Source organism: Mirounga angustirostris, unplaced genomic scaffold (assembly GCF_029215605.1).
Source record: "Mirounga angustirostris isolate CCGP_5_RB_7025 unplaced genomic scaffold, mMirAng1.0.hap1 SCAF_12, whole genome shotgun sequence".
Taxonomy (NCBI): domain Eukaryota; kingdom Metazoa; phylum Chordata; class Mammalia; order Carnivora; family Phocidae; genus Mirounga; species Mirounga angustirostris.
Window position 1 is genome coordinate 51,310,251 of NW_026991720.1, and position 22,977 is coordinate 51,333,227.

The 22,977-nt window shown below is 36.5% G+C and overlaps 1 protein-coding gene across 2 annotated transcripts in view; it reads right to left on the reverse strand.

Moving 5' to 3' along the window:
* The window catches only part of STK31 (serine/threonine kinase 31), an 86,203-nt gene that overhangs the window by 54,983 nt on the left and 8,243 nt on the right, over nt 1-22,977 (reverse strand). For both annotated transcript variants that reach the window (XM_064575607.1, XM_064575606.1), the window contains exons 4-9: nt 20,820-20,918; nt 16,187-16,261; nt 13,937-14,095; nt 8,287-8,645; nt 7,248-7,422; nt 100-215 (exon numbers count right to left, since the gene is read on the reverse strand). In XM_064575607.1, coding sequence (XP_064431677.1) covers nt 100-215; nt 7,248-7,422; nt 8,287-8,645; nt 13,937-14,095; nt 16,187-16,261; nt 20,820-20,918 — 983 coding nt within the window. The remainder of the gene's footprint in view (nt 1-99; nt 216-7,247; nt 7,423-8,286; nt 8,646-13,936; nt 14,096-16,186; nt 16,262-20,819; nt 20,919-22,977) is intronic.

Consider the following 22,977-nt stretch of genomic DNA (forward strand, 5'->3'; position numbering starts at 1 on the left):
TTTCCCTCTGCCCCTCCCTCTACTCTCTCTCTAAATAAATAAATCTTAAAAATAAATAAAAATTAAAATTATCCTTCTCAAAAATATGCTTTTACCTACCTAATTTCTTTCAATATTTCAACCTTAGCTGCCAGATTTTCCATTCTGGTACCTACACGAGTCTTCAGAGTGCTTTCTAAATGTTTAGTCAAATCCATGGTAGTCGCTTTCTCTTGCTGCAACAAAAAACAAGCACATCCTAGTGAATCTCAAACAAGAAACTATATTTCTACTGTCACTTAAATGATTTTAAGGCATAACTAAAATTTTAAAGGTTAAAAATATTGGGGTACCTGGCTGGCTCAGTTGGTGAAACATGCAACTCTTGATCTCAGGGTCATGGGTTTGAGCCCAATGTTGGGCATAGAGATTACTTTAAAAAAACTGGGGGGCGTCTGGGTGGTTCAGTCGGTTAAGCGTCCAACTCTTGGTTTTGGCTCAGGTAATGATCTCAGGGTCATGAGAGTGAGCCCCACATTGGGCTCAGTGTGAAGTCTGTTTGAGATTCTTTCTCTCCCCCACCCCACTCATGCTCTCTCACTCCTGCTCTAAAATAAATAAATAAATAAATCCTTTAAAAAGGGTTTTTTTTTAATGTTTAAACCACAGGACAACTGATTTCCCTACTGGTTGGGATCTGAAAAAGATAATCTATTCCAGTCTTCTACCTTCACACAGATTACAGACTCATCTTTCATTCTAATAAAAAGCCAAACAGAAACAAATTTCACATATTTTATGTCTTAATACTTAAATTTTAAAAAGATAAAAGATCCCTAGAGACACCAAAAGATTATCAATGACTATTTTTTGAAAAAGTCCTGTGTCATTTTACATTACAAAACAATCAAAAACATCACTTCTTTGACCCAAGCTAGATTAAGCTCCCTGATTCTGAGTGGTATCTCAAATTCAAGTCTACCATGATTATCTAAAATAATGTATAGAACAGTAATATGAATAAAGACCTGGCAATTTTAGTCTAATTATACTCCAAACCAGATATTACATAAACACAGAAATTTTACTCAGTATTTGAACAACATGCTCCTTAGTCCTCACATTCTCTCCAATTCTTCAGTTAAATAAAAAGAGAGAACCAGAATATACTGAATGCTTATGCTTATTACTAGTATGCTACACTCAGGTATGTTCATGCCCTTCTGCTCCCTTTTCTTGAGTAGGATGACCATGAAGAATCAGTTATGTTTGTTCTTAACTCTGTTTATAGCCACTGGAATTGTTATTATAATTACTCCAAAATTATATAAATCTAAAAAATTAAATAAATCTAAGAAAAAAATACATAAATCTAAAAGTGGGAAAATAAAAAGTTGTTAAATCTTTGAAAATGTACTTAATGTTTCACAAAGACATTAAACAAATCTTTAATACAAATTACTAATGAATTGTATATGAAAGAGAACTATAAAATACTGAGGAAAAGAATCATTTAGATGTAAAAGAATTGTGAAATTAAGCTGGTTCTCAAATATCTTGAGATTAGTCCACTTGTATAAAAAAAACACCAAACCTGGAAATCAGATAAAAACAATGAGTATGGTTTTTAAGACAAAGAACAAATAAGACAAACAGAAAAGATGGCAAATTCAAACCCAACCACATCAATAATTAAGGTAAATGAAAATTAGCTTAACATCCCAATTAAAAGATAGGAGATTATAAGTCTGGATGAAAAAGCTCAGATTCAACTATATGTTGCTCATAAGACACACTTATTAGATAAAAAGAAACATAAAAATTAATGGGTGGAAAAGATATACCATGCAAACATGGCTATGTTAATATCAGGCAATGTGGACTTCAATACAGGGAGCATCCCCAGCAATAAATAGGGGTATGACATAAAGATGATTCATCAGGAAGACACTATTCTAAATGTGTATGCAACTAATAACAAAGTTTCAAATTCACAAAGTAAAACTTAACAGAAAAAAGGAAGAAACAGACAAAACCACAATAATATCTGAAGATTTCAACACTCTTCTCTGGGTACTGATAGAACAAGTAGACAGAAAAATCAGTCTGGATACAAAAGACTTCAACAACACTATCAGCTAATTCAATTTGATTTACAGAATACTCCACCACACAACTGTAGAATATACATAATTTTTTATTATTTTTTTTAAACTTTTTTTTTCTTTTTTTTTTTTAAGATTTTATTTATGTATTTGACAGAGAGAGATAGCGAGAGAGGGAACAAAGCAGGGGGAGTGGGAGAGGGAGAAGCAAGCTTCCTGCGGAGCAGGGAGCCCAATGCAGGGCTCAATCCCAGGACCTTGGGACCATGACCTGAGCCAAAGGCAGATGCTTAATGACTGAGCCACCCAGGCGCCCCTACACATAATTTTTTAAAGTACATGGAACACCTCCAAGACAAATCATATGCTGGATAATAAAGCAAATCACAATAAAAGAACTGAAATGACAGAAAGTATGCTAATATCAAGAGATTAACTAAAACTCAGTAACAAAAATATACTGGGGGAGGGGTGCCTGGGTGGCTCAGTCATTAGGCATCTGCCTTAGGCTCAGGTCGTGATCCCGGGGGTCCTGGGATCGAGCCCCACATCAGGCTCCCTGCTCAGTGGGAAGCCTGCTTCTCCCTCTCCCACTCCCCCTGTTGGTGTTCCCTCTCCCTCCCTCACTGTGTCTCTCTCTGTCAAATAAATAAATAAAATCTTTATATATATATATATACTAGGGAAAAAAAATCTCCAAATATGTGAAAATTAGACAATATACTTCTAAATAATTGATGATTCAAAAAAAAATCACAGAATTCTAAAAATATGTTTAATCAATAAAAACAAAGTATCAAAATCTGTGGGCTATACATAAAGAAGTACTTAAAAGGAAGTATCTTTAAATGTTATAAGGAACAAAAGATTAAAAACGATAATATGAATTTCCATCTAAAGAAGATTAAAGGGCAAATTAAAGAGGAAGGAAGGCAATCATAACGTAAAAAAATCAATTAATTAATTAAAAAAGAAATAAATTCTATGGGGCACCTGGGTGGCTCAGTCGTTAAGCATCTGCCTTCAGCTCAGGTCATGATCCCAGGATTCTGGGATCGAGCCCCGCATTGGGCTCCCTGCTCAGCGGGAACCCTGCTTCTCCCTCTCCCACTCCCCTGCTTGTGTTCCTGCTCTTGCTATCTCTGTCTCTGTCAAATAAATAAATAAAATCTTTAAAAAAATAAAGAAAGAAAAAAGAAAAAAGAAATAAATTCTAAAAACCAACAGATACAGAAATCAGTACTTTGAAAACATTAAGAACTTCAGGTTTCTGGTCCAGCATGTAAAAAGCCTGGAAGTCACTACACCATCCTAACAACAAGTAAAAAGCTCAACAAACTTAAAAATCAACAAGCCTTCTTAGATCTTTAAGAAAGATGAGGTCACAGGGCAAACTGCTGCTCCCAAAACTGGAGAGACAGACAGGGAAATAAAAGCCATTCACAACTCATATGGAGCAGCAACCTCTGAGGGAACCAGTCTGGAGTAGGTAAACCTCAACTTCAAATGACAATTGCAGAAGACTCAGTGTGAACAACTCAGAGTTAAAAACTCCAGGCAGACCCGGTCATCAGGATGCCTCCACTTTCACCCCCAGGATCTCTACCACGTTCTCACAGTATAAATATAAGAGAAAAATCCTCTCAAGCTTCCAAAAGGGAAAGGGGGAAAGGAAGCATTTTACACTAGAGTATTCTGTTCTTAACAAGATCTGCCCTCAGGGAAATTATTTTTTTTTTCTTTTTTTTTTACTTTTTTTTTTATTCTTATGTTAATCCCCATACATTACATCATTAGTTTTAGATGAAGTGTTCCATGATTCATTGTTTGTGCACAACACCCAGTGCTCCATGCAGAATGTGCCCTCCTCAATACCCACCACCAGGCTAACCCATCCTCCCACTCCCCTCCCCTCTAGAACCCTGTTTGTTTTTCAGAGTCCATCGTCTCTCATGGTTCGTCCACCCCTCCGATTTCCCCCGCCTCATTCTTCCCCTCCCGCTACCTTCTTCTTCTTCTTCTTCTTTTTTTTTTTCTTAACATATATTACATTATTTGTTTCAGAGGTACAGATCTGAGATTCAACAGTCCTGCACAATTCACAGTGCTTACCAGAGCACACACCCTCCCCAGTGTCCATGAAACTATTATTTTTTTAAGTTTTTATTTATTTATTCGACAGAGAGAGAGAGAGAGAGATGGCGCATGTACCGAGATGGCGCAGGGTGAGTGGGAAAGGGAGAATATATACTAAAAGACAAAAAACACAGAGGAAGAGACAAAGCAAGAATCAGAATCAGACTCAGACATGGCATGGATAGATGCTCAACTGTCAAGACCAGAAATTTTTTTTTTTTTTAAAGATTTTATTTATTTATTTGACAGAGAGGGAGATAGCGAGAGCAGGAACACAAGCTGGGGGAGTGGGAGAGGGAGAAGCAGGCTTCCCACGGAGCAAGGAGCCCGATGTGGGACTTGATCCCAGGACCCTGGGATCACGACCTGAGCCGAAGGCAGACGCTTAACGACTGAGCCACCCAGGCGCCCCCGAGACCAGAAGTTTTAAACATGATATGATTAATATGCTAAGGGCTCCAGTACTTAATTAGACAGCATGCAAGAACAGATGGGCAATGAAAGCAGAGAGATGGAAATTCTAATAAAGAAGCAGAAATACTAGAGATCAAAAACACTAGAGCAGAAACGAACAATTCTGATGCACTTATCAGTAGACTGGATGTTGCTGAGGAAAGAATCTCCGTAACCCAAGATACATGAATGCTATATGTCCACAAAAAGACCTACACAAAAATATTCACAATGGCTTTATTCATAACAACTAAAAGCTAGAACACCCTAAATACAAACTGTGGTATATTGCTACAATGGAATACTACTCCGTAATAAAAATGAACAAACTTCTAATATACACAACATAGATAAATCTCACAACCATTATGTTCAGTGAATGAAACCAGATCCAAAAGAATACATATCAGAGGATTCCATTTTTATGAAGTACAGGACCAGGAAAACTAAACTATGGTGATATACATCAGAACAGTGATTGCCTTGAGTGGGAGGAAGAGAGGTTAGACTGTAAGGAGGCACCAAGGAACTTTCTGTAGTGGAACTGAACATATTATATCTTGAGTAGGTACAACAGATGTCCTGTAATCCATTTACACTTTTTGATGGAAGAGGACAGGGGAACACCCCCAGAGAAAAAAAATAAAAGGCAGGTGACTAATCTCCCTATCAATTAGACCTTTAAAGAAACAGACTATTTTCTAAGGAGAAGAGACTTTATCTCTGAAATGCCCTTCCTTAGTAGGATATCTCCAGATAAAAGGTTAGTTATGGGGCACCTGGGTGGCTCAGTCGGTTAAGTATCCAGACTCTTGATTTCGGCTCAGGACATGATGTCAGACTTGTGAGATAGGGCTCTGTGCTCAGCAGAGAGTCTTCTTGGATTCTCTCCCTCTCCCTCTGCCCCTCCCCTCTCCCCAGCCTCAAGCGCATGCTCTCTCTAAAATAAATAAATAAATCTTTAAAAATAAAAATAAAAGGTTAGTTATAATGGACAGAACCCAAGATTTATGGATTTATGAGGCAGAGCTCCCTGGAGAATGCCACATATGGATTTAAAGGCTGAAAATTGAGTTCAATTACCAATGGTCAATGATTTCATCAATCAGACCTAATGAAATGGTCATTTAAAAAAAAAAACAAAAAAAAAAACCTCCAAATAATTAGGTTTTAGGGAGCTTCCAGATGGGTGAACAAACCCATGTACTGGTAGAGTGGTAGGCTAAATATCCCCAGCTTCCCTACTCCACCTTTCACCCCCATCATATATCCTTTATAATAAAACTGTAATCATAAGTACAGCACTTTCCTGAGTTCTGTGAGTTGTTTTAGTGAATTATTGAACAGGGGAGTAGGGATCACAGGAACTCTCAAATTTACAGGCAGAAGTGTAGGTAGCCTGGGAACCTGATTGTGGCTGGTATCTGAAGTGGTAGAAGTCGTATGGGACTGAGTCCTTAACTTGTGGGGTCTGTGCCAACTGCTGGGTATTTAGTATCACAAATGAATGGTACGACATCCAGTTGGTGATGGTGAATTGGAGACAGTGTTAGGATGGCACTTACACATTTGAAAAATACACAATATTCTTGGGGGAGAAAAAAATGCTCTGAATCTGAGCAAACCTTGAGATCTAACTACCATAAAAGGAAATACATGCAGATAAAGGAGACTCTTAAGCAACACAAGGATGCAGATTAAGCAATTTAAGAGATTTATCATCCAAAATGCAAGGCACAGGCCTAAACTAGGATCCCAACTGGAAGAAGCTAAGGGACATTCATAGCTTCCCTTCAGGAAATCTGAACACTGGATATTAAAAGATATTAAGGAATTACTGTTAATTTTTAAGTATGAACAGTATTACGGTTGTCTTTTTCGAAGTTATTCCCTACCAGAGGCACACACTAAAACATATACAGTAGAATATTATGAATGGGATTTGTTTTAAAATAACTCTGGGCTGCCTAGGTGGCTGAGTTGGTTAAGTATGTGCCTTCAGCTCAGATCATGATCCCAAGGTCCTGGAATCGAGCCCTGCATCAGGCTCCCTGCTCAGTTGGGGAGTCTGCTTCTCCCTCTCCCTATGCCCCTGCTCATGCTCTCTCTCTCTCTCACTCTCTCTCAAACAAATAAATTTTTAAAATCTTTAAAAATAAATAAATAAATAAATAAAATAAAGTAACTCAGGAGGTATAGTTTTTTTTTTAAAAAAAAGACTGCCCATGTGTCTAATAATGTAAAAACCGGCTGATGAATACATAAGGTTAATTATTCAACTCTCTCCTTCTGGAATGTTTGAAATTTCCCACAGTTAAAAGTTTTTAAAAGAACATAAAAGGAAATGTAAATGAGCAATCATTAATCTTTCAAACATTCAATGAAATCCAAAGATGATTAGTTTGGAGTGTAAGAAAAAACTTCATCTGTAAACAAATATAAAGAAAAGAGAGAATGAGAGAGGAGGAGAGAAAGGGAAGAAAACAAAAAGTGACAACAAATTAAACAAAGAAGAACAGATGAGTATACAGATTACCCAGACGGTCATTCTTTACACCAGTGAATATACCATACCTGCAGCTCCTGGGTAGTCTGTTCTACTTTGGATTCTAGAACTTTATAACTTTCAAGAAGAACCTCCTTCTCTGTTTTAAGCCTTTCATTTTCTTCAATCAGCTTCTGGTCCTGCTTAATTTTTGCCAGGCTGACATTAGACCCTAAATTAAAGTCTCCAACAGCCAAATTTTCCCTATTAAAAACAAATTCACTCATTTTAAAAACCAAACTGTGTAAGGGTGACAGAGATCATAAATCTAAACTAAATCATCCTGAGCTTTTTATACCATAATATAAAGTTAACTTCAAAAACAATGCTGCCAACACTCAAATATATGCCAACTTGTAGCAATATCAACTCCAGCAAATACAATAAAAAGCATTCTTTATCAGTTTCTTCCAATTTCTCCTCCCCATCAACCCCACTCCATTTTACAGTTTTTTTCTAAGATCCCAAAAACAGCTACATAACCCAAGACATGGCATCATGGCTTGGATCATGATACAGAAGTTTATAAATGGTTTGGTACTTAGAAACATTAAACATGGCTTTCTGCTTCAAATTTATAATTCGAGATTGTCTAAAAAGTGAATTCCCTTTGTAATAATCAAATTCCATCATAACAAGTTACCACAGGAAGAACAAAGAGTTTCTCTTTTGTTAAAAAAGAAAGGTAATTCCCTAAAACTCATTAAAATATTCTTAAAGCCATAGGAAAACTTCAAAGTTTATCTGAAATTCTAGCTTTGCCTGAATAATTGATTTAGGGGTATATTTTTTTGATAAACATATTCAAAAGAATTAATATGAAGAGCTGGTACGTGAACTTCAAACAACTGAGGCATGATTTTTCTTTCAAAATGGCTTTTAATGAAAATATTCCTGCAAAAGCAGACAGGAATACATGTTTGAGAAAAATAGAAATGAGTACCATCCCTCAAAATCACTGACATAGATGAAGACTCCAAAAACATAAGCCTTGACTTCTACTATGACAAGAGCTTCTACCATGAATTAGAAACTAGTTAAGACTAAAAACCCCATTGACAGTCTTACTTTGGAAATGTCACATGATTTCCTGCATCATTTTCATTCTTCAGGTCAAGAGTCATCCTCCCACTTAAGCGCCCCTTTGGCCGGGTGAAGGCTGACTGGTTTGATCTATGCCCCCATGAGGGAATGGGGCTTTTGAGGTTCCTGAGGACAAGATGACCAGGATCTGATTTTTTTTCCTCACAGGTGTTAGTGCTGGAAGTGAGCTTGCATTTTTCTGCAAATCCTTTTTTAGCCACCTCCTCCCCTATATCCACACTGCCATACTCAGCCTGAGCAATAACTGTTCCATCTTGATAGGCTGCTTTAATTCTCATTTTTATCTCCTTTTCAAAAATCAAGCTCCCCAAAAAGGTTCTGCCCTAAGAAAGATGGGGGAGGAAAAAAGTTGTAAACCAACTACACCAACATGTTTTTCTTCACTTTATTTTGTTTCTACCCAGTTTTTCAAACATACTCCTTCATTCTGAAAACTCTATAAAAGCACTCTTACCTTGTTATTGCCTATATGCAAATATACTTCTCCATTTGTATGAATATATTCTAATTACACATTTAGAGGAGAAATCTTCCTTTCCAGAAGTAGAATTAATACCTGTATAGGCAGCCATATTTATAAATTTTAAAATGTGTACCAATTAAATACCCTAGAATAATTGTTTTAAACCAAGCAGATGGTGTTGACCATTTTGATCCCAATGAAATGAAATGGTGTCCTGAGGAGTATAGCACATAAAAATGAATTCTGGTATCTAGAAAAAGCACTCAAATTCAACAAAACTTTAAAAATAGTTTTACAGGGGCACCGGGGTGGCTCAGTCAGTTAAGTGTCTGCCTTTGGCTCAGGTCATGATCTCAGGGTCCTGGGATGGAGCCCTGCAACAGCTCCTTGCTCAGTGGGGAGCCTGCTTCTCTCTCTCTCTCTGCCCCTCCCCACCCCCTGCTTGTGCTCTCTCTCTCTCAAAAAAAATGAATAAAAAATCTTTAATAAATTAATAAAATAAAAAATACATAGAATTACAAAGAAAATTATTTCACTGTGATACATTTTAACCCCAAGTTAAGAACCCCTGGACCTAGAAGGGTGCATGCGAAAGGGCAGAAGGTGGTAAACGGTAAATGCTCATCATTAACCATCCAAAAAAAAAATTTTTTTTAATCCACAAACCAAAATGACAACGTATTTTAAGTTTACAAAAACATGGGTTTTAGGGCGCCTGGGTGGCTCAGTCGGTTAAGCGACTGCCTTTGGCTCAGGTCATGATCCCGGGGTCCTGGGATCGAGTCCCGCGTCAGGCTCCCCACTCTGCAGGGAGCCTGCTTCTCCCTCTCCCACTCCCCCTGCTTGTGTTCCCTCTCTCGCTGTGTCTCTCTGTCAAATAAATAATAAAAATAAAATCTTAAAAAAAAAACAAAAACAAAAACAACATGGGCTTTGTAAATCTTTCAAATCATAAAATTTTTAAATACACACATCCTGAGAGGCTTGAATTTACCAAGAATACCAATATAGATAGCAAAGATGGTTCAAAAGGCATCACCAACAAATGAGATCAAGCAAACAAAGCTAACCAACTCAAAATATAATTCATAGAAATGTATCAGATTAAGATTTCGATCAATCAGAATGTGGTTTTGGGTTAACCTCTTTCATACAAAAACCCTTGGTTTCAACAGATGTAACAATGTTGGGGTTCAGGAGCAAATGGTCAAGAAAGAATTTTTGAGATGTCTTCTCAAAAGGTGGTTTTATTAAAGCATGGGACAAGATCTGTGGGCAAAAAGAGCTGCACTGGGGTCATGAGGAGTGGCCCATTATATACTTTCAAATTGGGAGGGGGTCAGGGAAAGCGTAACTCTCTAAGGAATTTGGAAGCAAGGTTTCCAGGACCTTGAGGGGCTAGCTGTTGTTAGGAAAAGGTCATTTGCTACTGTCTAGTAAAACCTTAGTCATGAGACCCTTCAGATGTCTATCAGTGGGCCATATGCTTGGAGGATGATTGCTAACATGTATCTTGGGGGGAAGGGGTGGGTAGAGATAAAGGAAGTTTCCAAAGGAATTTTTACATGTTAAAGGAGACTTGCAGGATTTTGGAAGTCAGGCTAATGTTAAGCTAAGGTTGCCTTTTGCTTTTAGCAAAGTATTAATATGGAGGCAGCTGAGTTCCTAGAGGAAGGGCACTCTGCCTGTCTCAAGGGCTTGTCAGTGGCTGTAAATTTTAAGGAAATTTAATTTTTTTTCCTTTGCCTTTGTTCACATCATCACCGTCATGCTGAAAGTCTATCTAAAATCAAGTACAACTTTCTACTCCTAACCAATGTTAATGGAAGTGACAGTGTCTGAAAATTATTGCTGAAATATGTAAAATTCTTAATATTTCAAGAAACTCTGTCTTTGGGCAACATATGTATTTAAGTGGAAATAATCTACTTTCCACAAGAGTTCTAATTACCTAAAGCTGAATGCTCTAAAGGCATACTACTCCTTGTTTAAAATATGCTATGCAAAAATCTGATTTTTAGACTTTTCCCTGAAGTCAAACTCCATTTAGTTATTGTCACCAATCACATTTAGTTGTTCAACAAAATTCTCCCTGAATTATACATAATCACAAAGACAGAACCCTAAACTTGGAATAAATTCTAAGTTCTCCTAAATTCTAACAAAAAGAATGACCAAGTAGATGGTACATGGATTTTTTAATATTATACTTTACCATAAAAATATATTTTCTACATATTCTTTTTTTAAATGTCAAGTATTTAATTTTTATAGTGAGAAATGTGTTATAGTTCCCATTAAATCTTGCATGCCGGAAAGAGAGATCGATTTATTTATTTTTAAAACATAGGTATTTAAAAGGCATAAATAAGATTTATCTTTTAAATAAATCTGGTCATTGGGGCGCCTGGGTGGCTCAGTCGTTAAGCATCTGCCTTCGGCTCAGATCATGATCCCAGGGTCCTGGGATCAAGTCCCACATCGGGCTCCCTGCTCCGTGGGAAGCCTGCTTCTCCCTCTCCTACTCCCCCTGCTTGTGTTCCTGCTCTATGTCTCTGTCAAATAAATAAATAAAATCTTAAAAAAAAATAAAATTAAATTAAAATAAAATAAATAAATAAATCTGGTCATTGTTTTAGAACACAGAGCTTTCAATGATTAAAAAAGGATGATGTCATTTTTCTAAGACGTATCTCATTGTGTTTCCCAAACTGGTAAGCCTTATTCAAAACCAAGAAAGCATCACTTGCTTTTATTTTAATTTACCTAATCTTGTCTGCATATATTAGAAAACAGGCTAAAAAGCCTTTAATCTTTTATTTTTTTTTTTTTAAGATTTTATTTATTTATTCATGAGAGACAGAGAGAGAGAGGCAGAGGGAGAAGCAGGCTCCCAAGGAGCAGGGAGCCCGATGCGGGACTCGATCCCAGGACCCTGCCTGGGATCATGACCTGAGCCGAAGGCAGACGCTTAACCATCTGAGCCACCCAGGCGCCCAAGCCTTTAATCTTTTAAACCCAAATTCCAATCTCTAGCTCTCATTCCCTGATTCTACATAAAATTTTCAAAATAAGGAAGGCATTTAGGGCATAAATCTTCATGTGATCTTCAGCATTTATAACCATTATTCTGAGTATCAATTTCAACTGTGCTATAACATGGGTATCAAAGTGTTGGTTTAAAACGTACTGAGGGTATTTTAGTGCCTAGGTCACCCTCTGGAAGTGTCTCTCCTCTCTCTCTCTCTTAAACTAAATCCCTACTATTCATTCATTTGTTCAAATGCTAGATAAACTGGATGCTCATCTAACACCTAACAGGCAAGATCAAGGAGATCAGGCATAGAAAAATGAATAAAATATTATCTCTACTAAGACAGTCTTATCTCTACAAGCTCACTATCTTGTGGGGGAGGGAAAAATGCAATTCTAGATACCTTATTCACTGAATGAAACAGCTACAGGGGAATGGGCGGTGGGTATTAGCAAAGACTTTAGATAGGAAATTATATTTGAGCCTTGAGCTGAGAATTAATGGCTAAACATGGGCTTCCTAAGCAGAGACATTCAAGAGTAACTAACTATTTTCTTCCAGAAAACAGCTAATAGTCTTTTTACCGAACATAAGCATGCAAATACAAATAATACCACCTGTAAAGAATCTATGAAGCATACAAAACATTCCCCAATAACTAAAATTTACTCCTCAGTTCCAAAACTAACTTTTAAAAATGACCTTTTATTCTTGATTCATATTTGTTTCAATCAACATAAATTTTGTATCACCCTACCATGAGAACAGCAACAGACTTGAGTTCCAGCCCTCACTCAGCCATAATTAGCTTCATGACTTTAAATACTTAGTCATGTAATTGTTCTAGACCAGATTTCTTTATAAAATAACAGGGTGAGAGCAGAGGAATTCTAAGGTCACTAAATGTAAGATTCTAGCGTTCTAGGCATACAAGAAATTCAAAACAAGCCCCTACCTTGGTCAAAACATCTAGATTAAAGGAAAACATAAAAAACTTCAGATTTTAAACCAGAAATTTAGGGGTGTAATTTTACAATAATATCTATGTACTTCTGAAAGTCTGAGTTCCAAGTACAGAATTGTTTCTTATAAGTAACTATACTGCAGACAAAACTATGCCCAACAACCTCCAAGATTCTCAAAACAAACAGAAAAAAAGAGGCAAAGAGGTTTGTGAATTTTACTATTCCACATAAGTCATTTGAGCTGCTAAATTAAAAAATGCAAATCTGATTACTTAGCAATAATATCTCAACAGCATTAACACGCACCAAAAGAACATCATTATTGCATAGATTTAAAAGGAGGTAGAATTCCCATTAAGACTACCCCTGAAATTATCAGATGGCTGCCAGAATTAGGTTACTAACCCAAACTTTCATGGAAATGGATACAAACTAGAATCTATGGATACAAACTAGAATCTAGATAGAACATCATTGAAAACTACTACACCAAACAGTATGAACCCTTGCCAAAATGATAAAAATCTGATTAATTCACAACTCCACTAATTTCAGTTTTGTGATATTTATGGCCAGGGCTAGGTTAAAGATCACTTTTATGTAATAAATACTGCCTCAAAAGCAAGTCTCCATTATAAAAGACTCTTGTAAGCTTTCACATGAGAAGACACTATTTACACTTATTATGTAAATATATACACATATACAACTCTGATCATCACGAATGTTTACCTAGCAAAGATGAGTACAAATAATTGCTTTTGAATCATTATATAATTCATATTTTGATTAATTACTTTTAATTATTCTATAATTCATATTTTTCACTAATTTTTTTTTAAAGATTTTATTTATTTATTTGACAGAGAGACACAGCGAGAGAGGAAACAAGCAGGGGGAGTGGGAGAGGGAGAAGCAGGCTTCCCGCGGAGCAGAGAGCCCGATGCGGGGCTCGATCCCAGGACCCCGGGACCATGACCTGAGCCGAAGGCAGACGCTTAACGACTGAGCCACCCAGGCGCCCCTATTTTTCACTAATTTATACAGGCTTTTATATTTTAAAAAATCAGCAGAATTTAACTACATTTACATTTTGTGTCAAATACATAGCTTTACTTCCATTAACAAAAATATTTAAAATCTGTGACTTGCCTGATCGAACTGGGTAACTTCTTGGCCAGAAGGAATCTGTAGTCCCCAAAGTCTATATTTTTTGGCAACACTAGAAAATTGCAGATCCAAAGGAATCTCAACTATATCAGATCGATTTAGAATTTCAGTATTTCCATAGTCAATGTATCTCACCAGACACTGGGAAAAAATGAGACAAATACTAACACAGAACTTAGATTAAACATCTCCAAAGAAACCATCAATTTGCTGCTTTCTGTTAATTACCTGTAATTACCTCAGGGCATTTTACCTCAAATTGATAAAATGTACTTAGAAACAAGACCTCCAACAATATCTTCAGAATAAAGAAAATCCATGGTCCATGAGATCCCAGTAATCTCTGTTTGGTACTAGTTAACTAATAGTATTAGTTACTTATACTAGTTCCAACAGTACCATTTCTCATTATGGTTGTTTTTTTTTTTAAACAGCTAGTAAATAAACATAAATCTATGAAGCTTATGGCTTCTCCTATCTCGAATGTTAAAAATCAATTAACATTCCTAAATTCAAGTTGGAAACAGTAAAATCTGAAAAGAAAAGCAAAATTATCAAACTTCCTTGGGTAAAATTAAACCCATCCCAGGTGTTTGACCTAGGAAATGTATCAAAGTCACCCTCACATCCAGCTCTACATTTAGAAAGTAAAAAGAAAAGGAGCTTATCACAAGGTCAAAAGCCATCTTGCCCCTGAATTTTAAAAAAGTTAAAGCCAAGGGGCGCCTGGGTGGCTCAGTTGGTTAAGCGGCTGCCTTCAGCTCAGGTCATGATCCCAGGGTCCTGGGATCAAGCCCCGCATCAGGCTGCTTAGCAGAGCCTGCTTCTCCCTCTCCCTCTGCCGCTCCCCTTCCTTGTGCTCTCTCTCTCTGTGTCAAATAAATAAATAAAATCTTTTAAAAAAAAAAGTTAAAGCAAACACAATATATCATCTCCAGTTGTCAAACTGTGAGGAAAACATCTAATTAGAAAGGTCTATTTCACTAAGATAAACCATTACCTTGGACAGTATTAAATCATGAAATTTTTCTTAAAAAGTTATTCTGAGCATTACTCAAATTGTTTCATCTTATCATCTCCTTATTACACTAAGAAAAATATCTATAAAATATATACACATGAGAAAATATTTTAAGTCCAGTAAAGCAGATACAGGAAAAAAACAGTAAAGGAAAGCTTACAGAGATGCTTTTACACAACCTGCCACATGCAATTGCCACCAGCTATTCAGAATCTCATCTCCACAAATCCCCTTAAAATCTCCCTCAAGTTCATAATGTAAAAACTCAAATAACTAAACACAAAGAAAATTCATCACATTTAACCAAAGCATTAAAAGCAGCAAGTCAATCATCATTAACAATATGCAAATCAACTAAGCAAAAGATAAAAAGAACTTCTTTTTTTTTTTTTTTTAAAGATTTTATTTATTTATTTGAGAGAGAGGGAATGAGAGACAGAGAGCATGAGAGGGAGGAGGGTCAGAGGGAGAAGCAGACTCCCCGCCGAGCAGGGAGCCCGATGCAGGACTCGATCCCGGGACTCCAGGATCATGACCTGAGCCGAAGGCAGTCGCTTAACCAACTGAGCCACCCAGGCGCCCGATAAAAAGAACTTCTTAAGGACAGATCAAATGTTCTTTTCTTACTCAATCTTAATAGATGAACTTTTTTTTAAAGTTATTTAGCAAGAACCAAACATGATGATTAAGAACCATTGGTCAGTAGGGGAGCCCAGGTGGCTCAGTCGGTTAAGCGGCTGCCTTTGGCTCAGGTCATGATCCGAGGGTCCTGGGATCGAGCCCCGCATCAGGCTCCCTGCTCAGTGGAGAGTCGGCTTCTCCCTCTCCCTCTGCCTGACTCTCTGCCTACTTGTGCTCTCTCTCTCTCTGTGTCAAATAAATAAATAAAATCTTTAAAAAAAAAAAAAACATTGGTCAGTAAACATAATCTACAAATTATGTAATCTACTCTTGGACAATCTTCGGTGATTATATGACAACTTAAATTCAGAAGAATATTCCTGAATCTGACCTGGATTTTTTTAAGCAATTCATTTCTTTTCTGTTCACTAGGGGGAAAAAAACATGTTTAATCAATTTATAAGTTCAATTGAACCAGATCTTATTACTACTATGTATAATCAATGAAGGGCTAAATAAGCATCAAATTTTGGAGCCAAAATAATCATTATTCAGGGGAAAAAAAAAAACATCTGAACACTTGTTCCTGCCTTTTCATCATTGATGATTTTCAGTACTTTGCATCTGTACCAACATTTATCTTCAGAAAATAATCCACCATAAATCTATAAAGAGAAAAAGAAAGTAAAATTATTTAGCATTTTAATGATTCAAAGCTTGTTAAGTAGATCAGAATAATGGTTAGCATTTATTAAGCACTTACTATCGGGCAATAAGCACTTTATATATAATAACTTATTTTATTCTCACAGCCATACGAGGTAGGTACATTGTGTTCACCATTATATGCCCAAAGTCATAAGCCAGTAAGCAACAGAACCAGGATTCAAAGTCAGGCAATCTGACTCCAGAGTCCATAATGCAATTCTGCTTCACCCCCCCACCAAAAAAAAGAGGAGAAACATAAAAACAAAATTCAAAAAAAAGCATAAGCAATCAGAGTCTTAAAATCATGCTGTTTTAATGTCTAAAGACATAAATGGTACAATTAATTATTCTTAAAATATAAACATGCCAAGTACATGCCACTTAAGTCTAATTCTCAACCACTGGGATCCACGTGTCCTACCAGCCAAGAAAGATTTTTATACTTTTTACTTTATATATAAAGACTCTAGTGCTATTAAATGGATAAAATTAGATAATATGCTTAATACTGAATTTTCATTTAAGTTTATATTTTAATTTAATTATGTTTAATTTAAAAAACAAAGGAAAATTTACATACTTATGTCAATTTCTCAACCTCAGCACTATTGACATTTTGGGACAGGATAATTCTTTGGCAGGGAAAGGGGTCAGGGGCTCTCTCTGTCCTGTGCACTATAGGATAGTTAGCAGCATCTCCCTTGGCCTCTACCTAGATGCCAGTAGCACCCCCTCCAGTTGTGGCAACCAAAAGTGTCTCCAGACATTGCCAAATATCACCTGGGGTGAGTGTGGGGGATACAAAATCACCCTAGGTTGATAACCACTTTAAATCATACATTCTCAATGGGGTAAATCTTATTCCCAAGGAGTGAAAACTGGTTCAGGGGTGGGGGTGTCTTCAATATTACAATGGTTTGTATCCCTTCAAAGTTGACAACTGACACCTGACAACATAAACAGATATACAGTATATCTGTGGTGTTAATATGTCTTGAGGGGAGGAGAACCATTAGGCGAAAAATGCCTTAGAAGGTCATAATGAGGGGCACCTGGGGGGCTCAGTCGTTAAGCGTCTGCCTTCGGCTCAGGTCATGATCCCAGGGCCCTGGGATCAAGCCCCACATCGGGCTCCCTGCTCGTCGAGAAGTCGGCTTCTCCCTGTCCCACTCCCCCTGCTTGTGTTCCTGCTCTCGCTATCTTTCTCTCTCTGTCAAATAAATAAATAAAATCTTTAAAAAAGAAAAAAAAAGGGCATAATGAAAGGCTGAGGAACACTGATTTAAGTGAAGTATAAAAATTACTTTTAGGTGTATCACTCTGAGGTAGGACAAATTCAGAGATTCTGAAGCAAAAGACATATACATATTAAAATATAAAAATCCTCAACTCCCCAAAGCAACAAAGTACAAATCAATTCAGACAAAATGGATATCTAACAAAGCAAATGTTACAAAGGATAGGTGTGTTCAATTAGCACTTAACTCTGGTTCCCTCAGCTAACACTCAACAACTGGCAGTCAAGAGAGGACACAAATGGCATGGTACACTCTCCCAACCATCTAACTACATTTTTCAGCAAGCAAAAAGGTTTAGTAGCAAAACAGCTGATAATCAACAGCCTTAATCAATTTCAAACTCTGCAAAAGGTCACATTACCTTTAGTTAAGACTTTGTAATAATACGCCATTAAGTTTAACAATTCAATATAAGACAAGTGACAGGGCACCTGGGTGGCTCAGTGTTAAGCCTCTGCCTTCTGCTCAGATCATGATCCCAGGGTCCTGGGATCAAGCCCCGCTTTGGGCTCCCGGCTTGGTGGGAAGCCTACTTCTCCCTCTCCCACTCCCCCTGCTTGTGTTCCTGCTCTATCTTTCTCTCTGTCAAATAAATCAATAAAATCTTAAAAAAATTTTTTTTAAAAGACAAGTGACAGAAATGGGGTATAACTGCAACCCAGTCTAGGTAGGGGTGGGGATACTTAGAATCCAGAAATAGAGCTGGGACTCAACAAAGTTGAAGAATCTGAAGTTCTTGACTCTGTTAGTGTGAATAATCACAACCATCATAAATACAAGTCTATCCCAAAGAGATTTGTCTTTAAAACACAGAGAGTCACCTGGGTGGCTCAGTCAGTTAAGCATCTGCCTTTGGCTCAGGTCATGATCCCGGGGTCCTAGATCAAGTCCCACATGAGGCTCCCTACTCAGTGGGGAGTCTGCTTCTCCCTCTCCATCTGTGCTCTCTTTCTCACAATAAACAAAATCTTAATAAATAAATAAATAAATAAATAAATAAATAAATAAATAAATAAATAAATAAATAAATAAAACACAGTCATAACCAAATATTCACTCCCATTGTCCCTGGTTCCAATCTGTTCTCTCACAGCTCCACTATTTATAGCCCATGACCTGCCTACATGATGAGAGGAAGAGAACCAGTCAATCACTATGGAAAATTTATAAAGTATAATCCATTCATAAGTAACCAGAGGTGGCTGAGTAATCATTTATAATAAGAAATCCATTATTTAAACTAGTTTGAATTTTTTGTAAAGCAAGTATTTTGCATTCAACAGAGGAAAAGTGGTTATGTCTTAATTTGTAACACTACTAAACACAGCTATAGGCTACAAAGATGCTTTAAAAAAAAAAAACTAAAAATTTACAAATTACGCTCCCTTATCCATTCTAATGTTCAGCTACATTCTTTCCTTCTAATTTCTTTTTACATATTTTTATATATACCATTGGGGTTTTAATTATTTTAAAATAAAAATAGAAGGAAATTATTAAAAGAAAATCAAAGTACATCAAAAAGGATAAACGATAAGACTTCCTTCCCAACACTCAACATGGACTGCTGAAAATAATTTTACATTTACACTAATTTTACATATATGCTAAGATATATTTGTTTTTTATTTACACAAATGGGGTCATCTTACATACACTATTTTAACCACCTAATTCCATATCAAAATATAAAACCTAGCCCTCTCATTTAAATAACCAGAGCTGGGGCACCTGAATGGGTTGAGCATCTGCCTTCTGCTCAGGTCATGATCCTGGGGTCCTGGGATAGAGCCCCACGTGGGGGGGGGGGTCTCTGCTCAGCGGGGGAGCTGCTTCTCCCTCTCCCTCTACCCCTTCCCAGCTCTTGCTCACACGCTCTTTCTCTCTCTCTCTCTCTCTCAAATAAATAAATAAATCTTTTAAAAATAAATAAATAACCAGAGCTTTGAGCTGGGTAATGCAAACAAGGCATTCATGGCACAAAATTTAAGGAGGCACTCACTCTTGCCTTAGAGTGCCTCCTTAAATTTTAATTTTAATTTAAATGCCTCCTCATCACTCTCATACTTTGCTGGTAAGAATGAAAACTGGTTCAATACTTTGCCAAACTATTTGGCCAGTATCTACCCAAGTAAAACATGCCTACTGTATGACTTAGCAATTCTACTCCTAGATATATACTCAAAAGAATTAAGTTAATACATCCAACAAAAGCCTATGTAAGTATTTCATAGTAGCTTAATTCACAGCAGCCAAAACTGCAAACAATCCAAATGCCTATCAAAGGACAATAAACTGTGGTGTATTTACACAATGAAATCTGCATAGCTTAAAAAAGAACAAACTACCAATACACAAGTACGCACGATAATATGGAAGAATCTCAGAAATTCTGTTGGAACTAAAGAAACCAGATATACACCATGAGAGACGATGGACTCTGAAAAACAAACTGAGGGTTCTAGAGGGGAGGGGGGTGGGAGGATGGGTTAGCCTGGTGATGGGTATTGAGGAGGGCACATTCTGCATGGAGCACTGGGTGTTATGCACAAACAATGAATCATGGAACACTTCATCTAAAACTAATGATGTAATGTATGGAGATTAACATAAGAATAAAAAAAAAAAAAGAAACCAGATATACACAAAAGAGTAAATACTGTATGATTTAAGAACAAGCAAATGAATCTATGGTGACAGAAGTCATAATAATAATTAACTCTTGTTAGAGGGACTACTGTCCAAGAATTGACTGAGAAAAGACCTGCAGGCATTTTTCAGGAAGATGGAACTGTATCTTGATCTGGCTGGTGATTATATAGATGCAAACATACGTAAAAATTCATGAAGCTGTACAGCTAAGACATGAACACATTACTGTATTTAAGTTATACCTCAATTTAAAAAAAAGAGAAAAAGATCATCAAACTCTTCTCCATAAAGATTACTTTTACAGATTTTTTTTGTCAATCGGTATCAAAGGCAAGGATTCTATCTTGTTCACCACTATATTATCAGTGCTTACGACAGTACCTGGTACATAGCATATAGTCCGTAAGTATTTCTGAAAGAATAAATTTACTATAACTACAGTTTACATAAGGTCTAAAAATCTGCCTCTTCTTTTCAAATACATCAAAAATTCCAACAATTATAAAATCTAAGACATAAAGCTATCAAGAGAGATGGAATAATTATATCCAAGAATATGGCTCACCTTCTTTGGATCAAGATTCCCAAAAACTGAATTGGCATGGGGACAAACTTCAGATAATGAACAACCAATCTTCATAATGTCCTTATTCCTACTCATACTCTAGAAAAAAGAATAGCTACATTTTAAGATTCAGTAAATTATTATTTGACAGTGTTATATAATTGAGAGGTCTTTTTTTTTCTTTAAGATTTATTTATTTATTTGACACAGAGAGAGAGAGAGAGTGAGAGAGTGAGCACAAGCAGGGGGGAGCGGCAGGCAGGCAGAGGGAGAGGGAGAAGCAGGCTCCCTGCCAAGCAAGGAGCCTGATGCGGGGCTCAATCCCAGGACCCTGGGATCATGACCTGAGCCAAAGGCAGTGGCTTAACCAACTGAGCCACCCAGGTGCCCCTATAATTGAGAGTTCTATTAGACTAATACTTAAAAGATTTCGGAGCTTTAGCAATTAAATCAAATTCTTACAGCAGTATTTTTCATAATCCAAATGAGTTCTTTATAAGAAATGGTTCTAGGTATAGAAAATTTTTACTTTGCAGTGAGTTCAAATTACTTGGAATTCAAACTAAGACACCAAATACTATTAAATCATAAGAGGAGGTAACTTTAAACAACTACCTCTGGATTGTACTTTAGATCAAATTCTAATTGCTCAAAATGGACAGCATATTTTAGTCAAATGACATGAGTCTTCTCATATACTTGTTATCGTATAAAGGAAACATGTAAAAAAATTCAAAATGTATATAATCCTCTATACACAAATTCTGCAATCTAGTTAAATAAAATCATTTCTCATGGATGTGGGCTAACAATTTGAAACTCCTTTAGGTGTACACTAGGATTGAACAAATAAGTAAATATACCACAGATAATGAAAGCCGGGAGGAAGAAATTACAATCAAGGGGGAAAGGCTAGTTATGAGCCTATACCGTTAGATTAGAATTGGAAGGTATTCGTATGAATTCATAGTATGCGTGTATGTGTGTGTATACATGTTTGTGTGCATATATATGCATATATGAAAGGAAGACACACAAAAATATAGATGTATATATGTGTAAGTTTTTATACATATATATTTCCCAGCTCAGACTGCTGAGAGGGCCTAAAAGCAATGACACTCCAGGACCAATAAGAACACTCAGTGTCCAGATCTTGATTTCTAAAACACCATTCTCCAATAAAAGGAATCAGAGTTCCTTGGAGAGTGGTAGATTTCAGGACTAGGACAGGGAAATAAAAGATGATCCTGGAACTTCTGGTGGTGCCAGAAAGTAAAGAAATGTTCAAAAATGAAATGGGGACATGTTTAAAGGGTGCAGCAGCCAATGTGAACAATCTCTTGATACCCAAAGCTAGAACAATTCAAACAACAAAACAGTGGTAGTATTGGATTATAACCCATGGAATAAATGGCCATGAGTCTATACTAATTTTAATAATTGAATAAATGAGTGGAGAAGATACAGCTCTTCCTTACAGAAGAATTCCAACTAACAAATGCAGAAGGAATGAGAGAAACAGAAAATAATTAGGCAAACACCATAGTAATAAATAATAAAATTTGTGGATGAAAAGTTGAAGGAAAACAAGATTAGATAATCTCAATGTATCTCCCTCTAAAGCATTTATTAACTACAAAAGAACAGTAACTTTCAAGTGAAGAAACCCAGCAGTGAGCACCTTAAGCAAGTGGAGCAAGCTCAACATCATCAATAATGATGTATCAATATCATGAATCCCCAATATGATACACTAACAAGGACACAGTATCACTTCTGTAGTATTACTGCTAATCTATTTATGAAAAACCATCAAACAGATCTAAACTGAGGGATATTCTATAAAATAACTGACCAATACTCATCAAAAATGTCAGTCATGAAAGACAAGGATAAATAAAAGAACTATCAAAAGCTGGAGGAGACTAAAAATACATGACAACTAAATACAATGTGGGATCCTGGAACAGAAAAAAGGCAATGAAAAAACAGCTGAAATCTGAATAAGGGCTGAGTTAATAGCACGATACCAATGTTAATTTCCTGGCTTTCACAACTGTATTACGGTTATGTAAAATGTCATCAGTAAGGGAAGCTAGATGAAGAATATAAAGAAAGACTGTACTAACAAAACGACTCACACGTGAAAAAATTC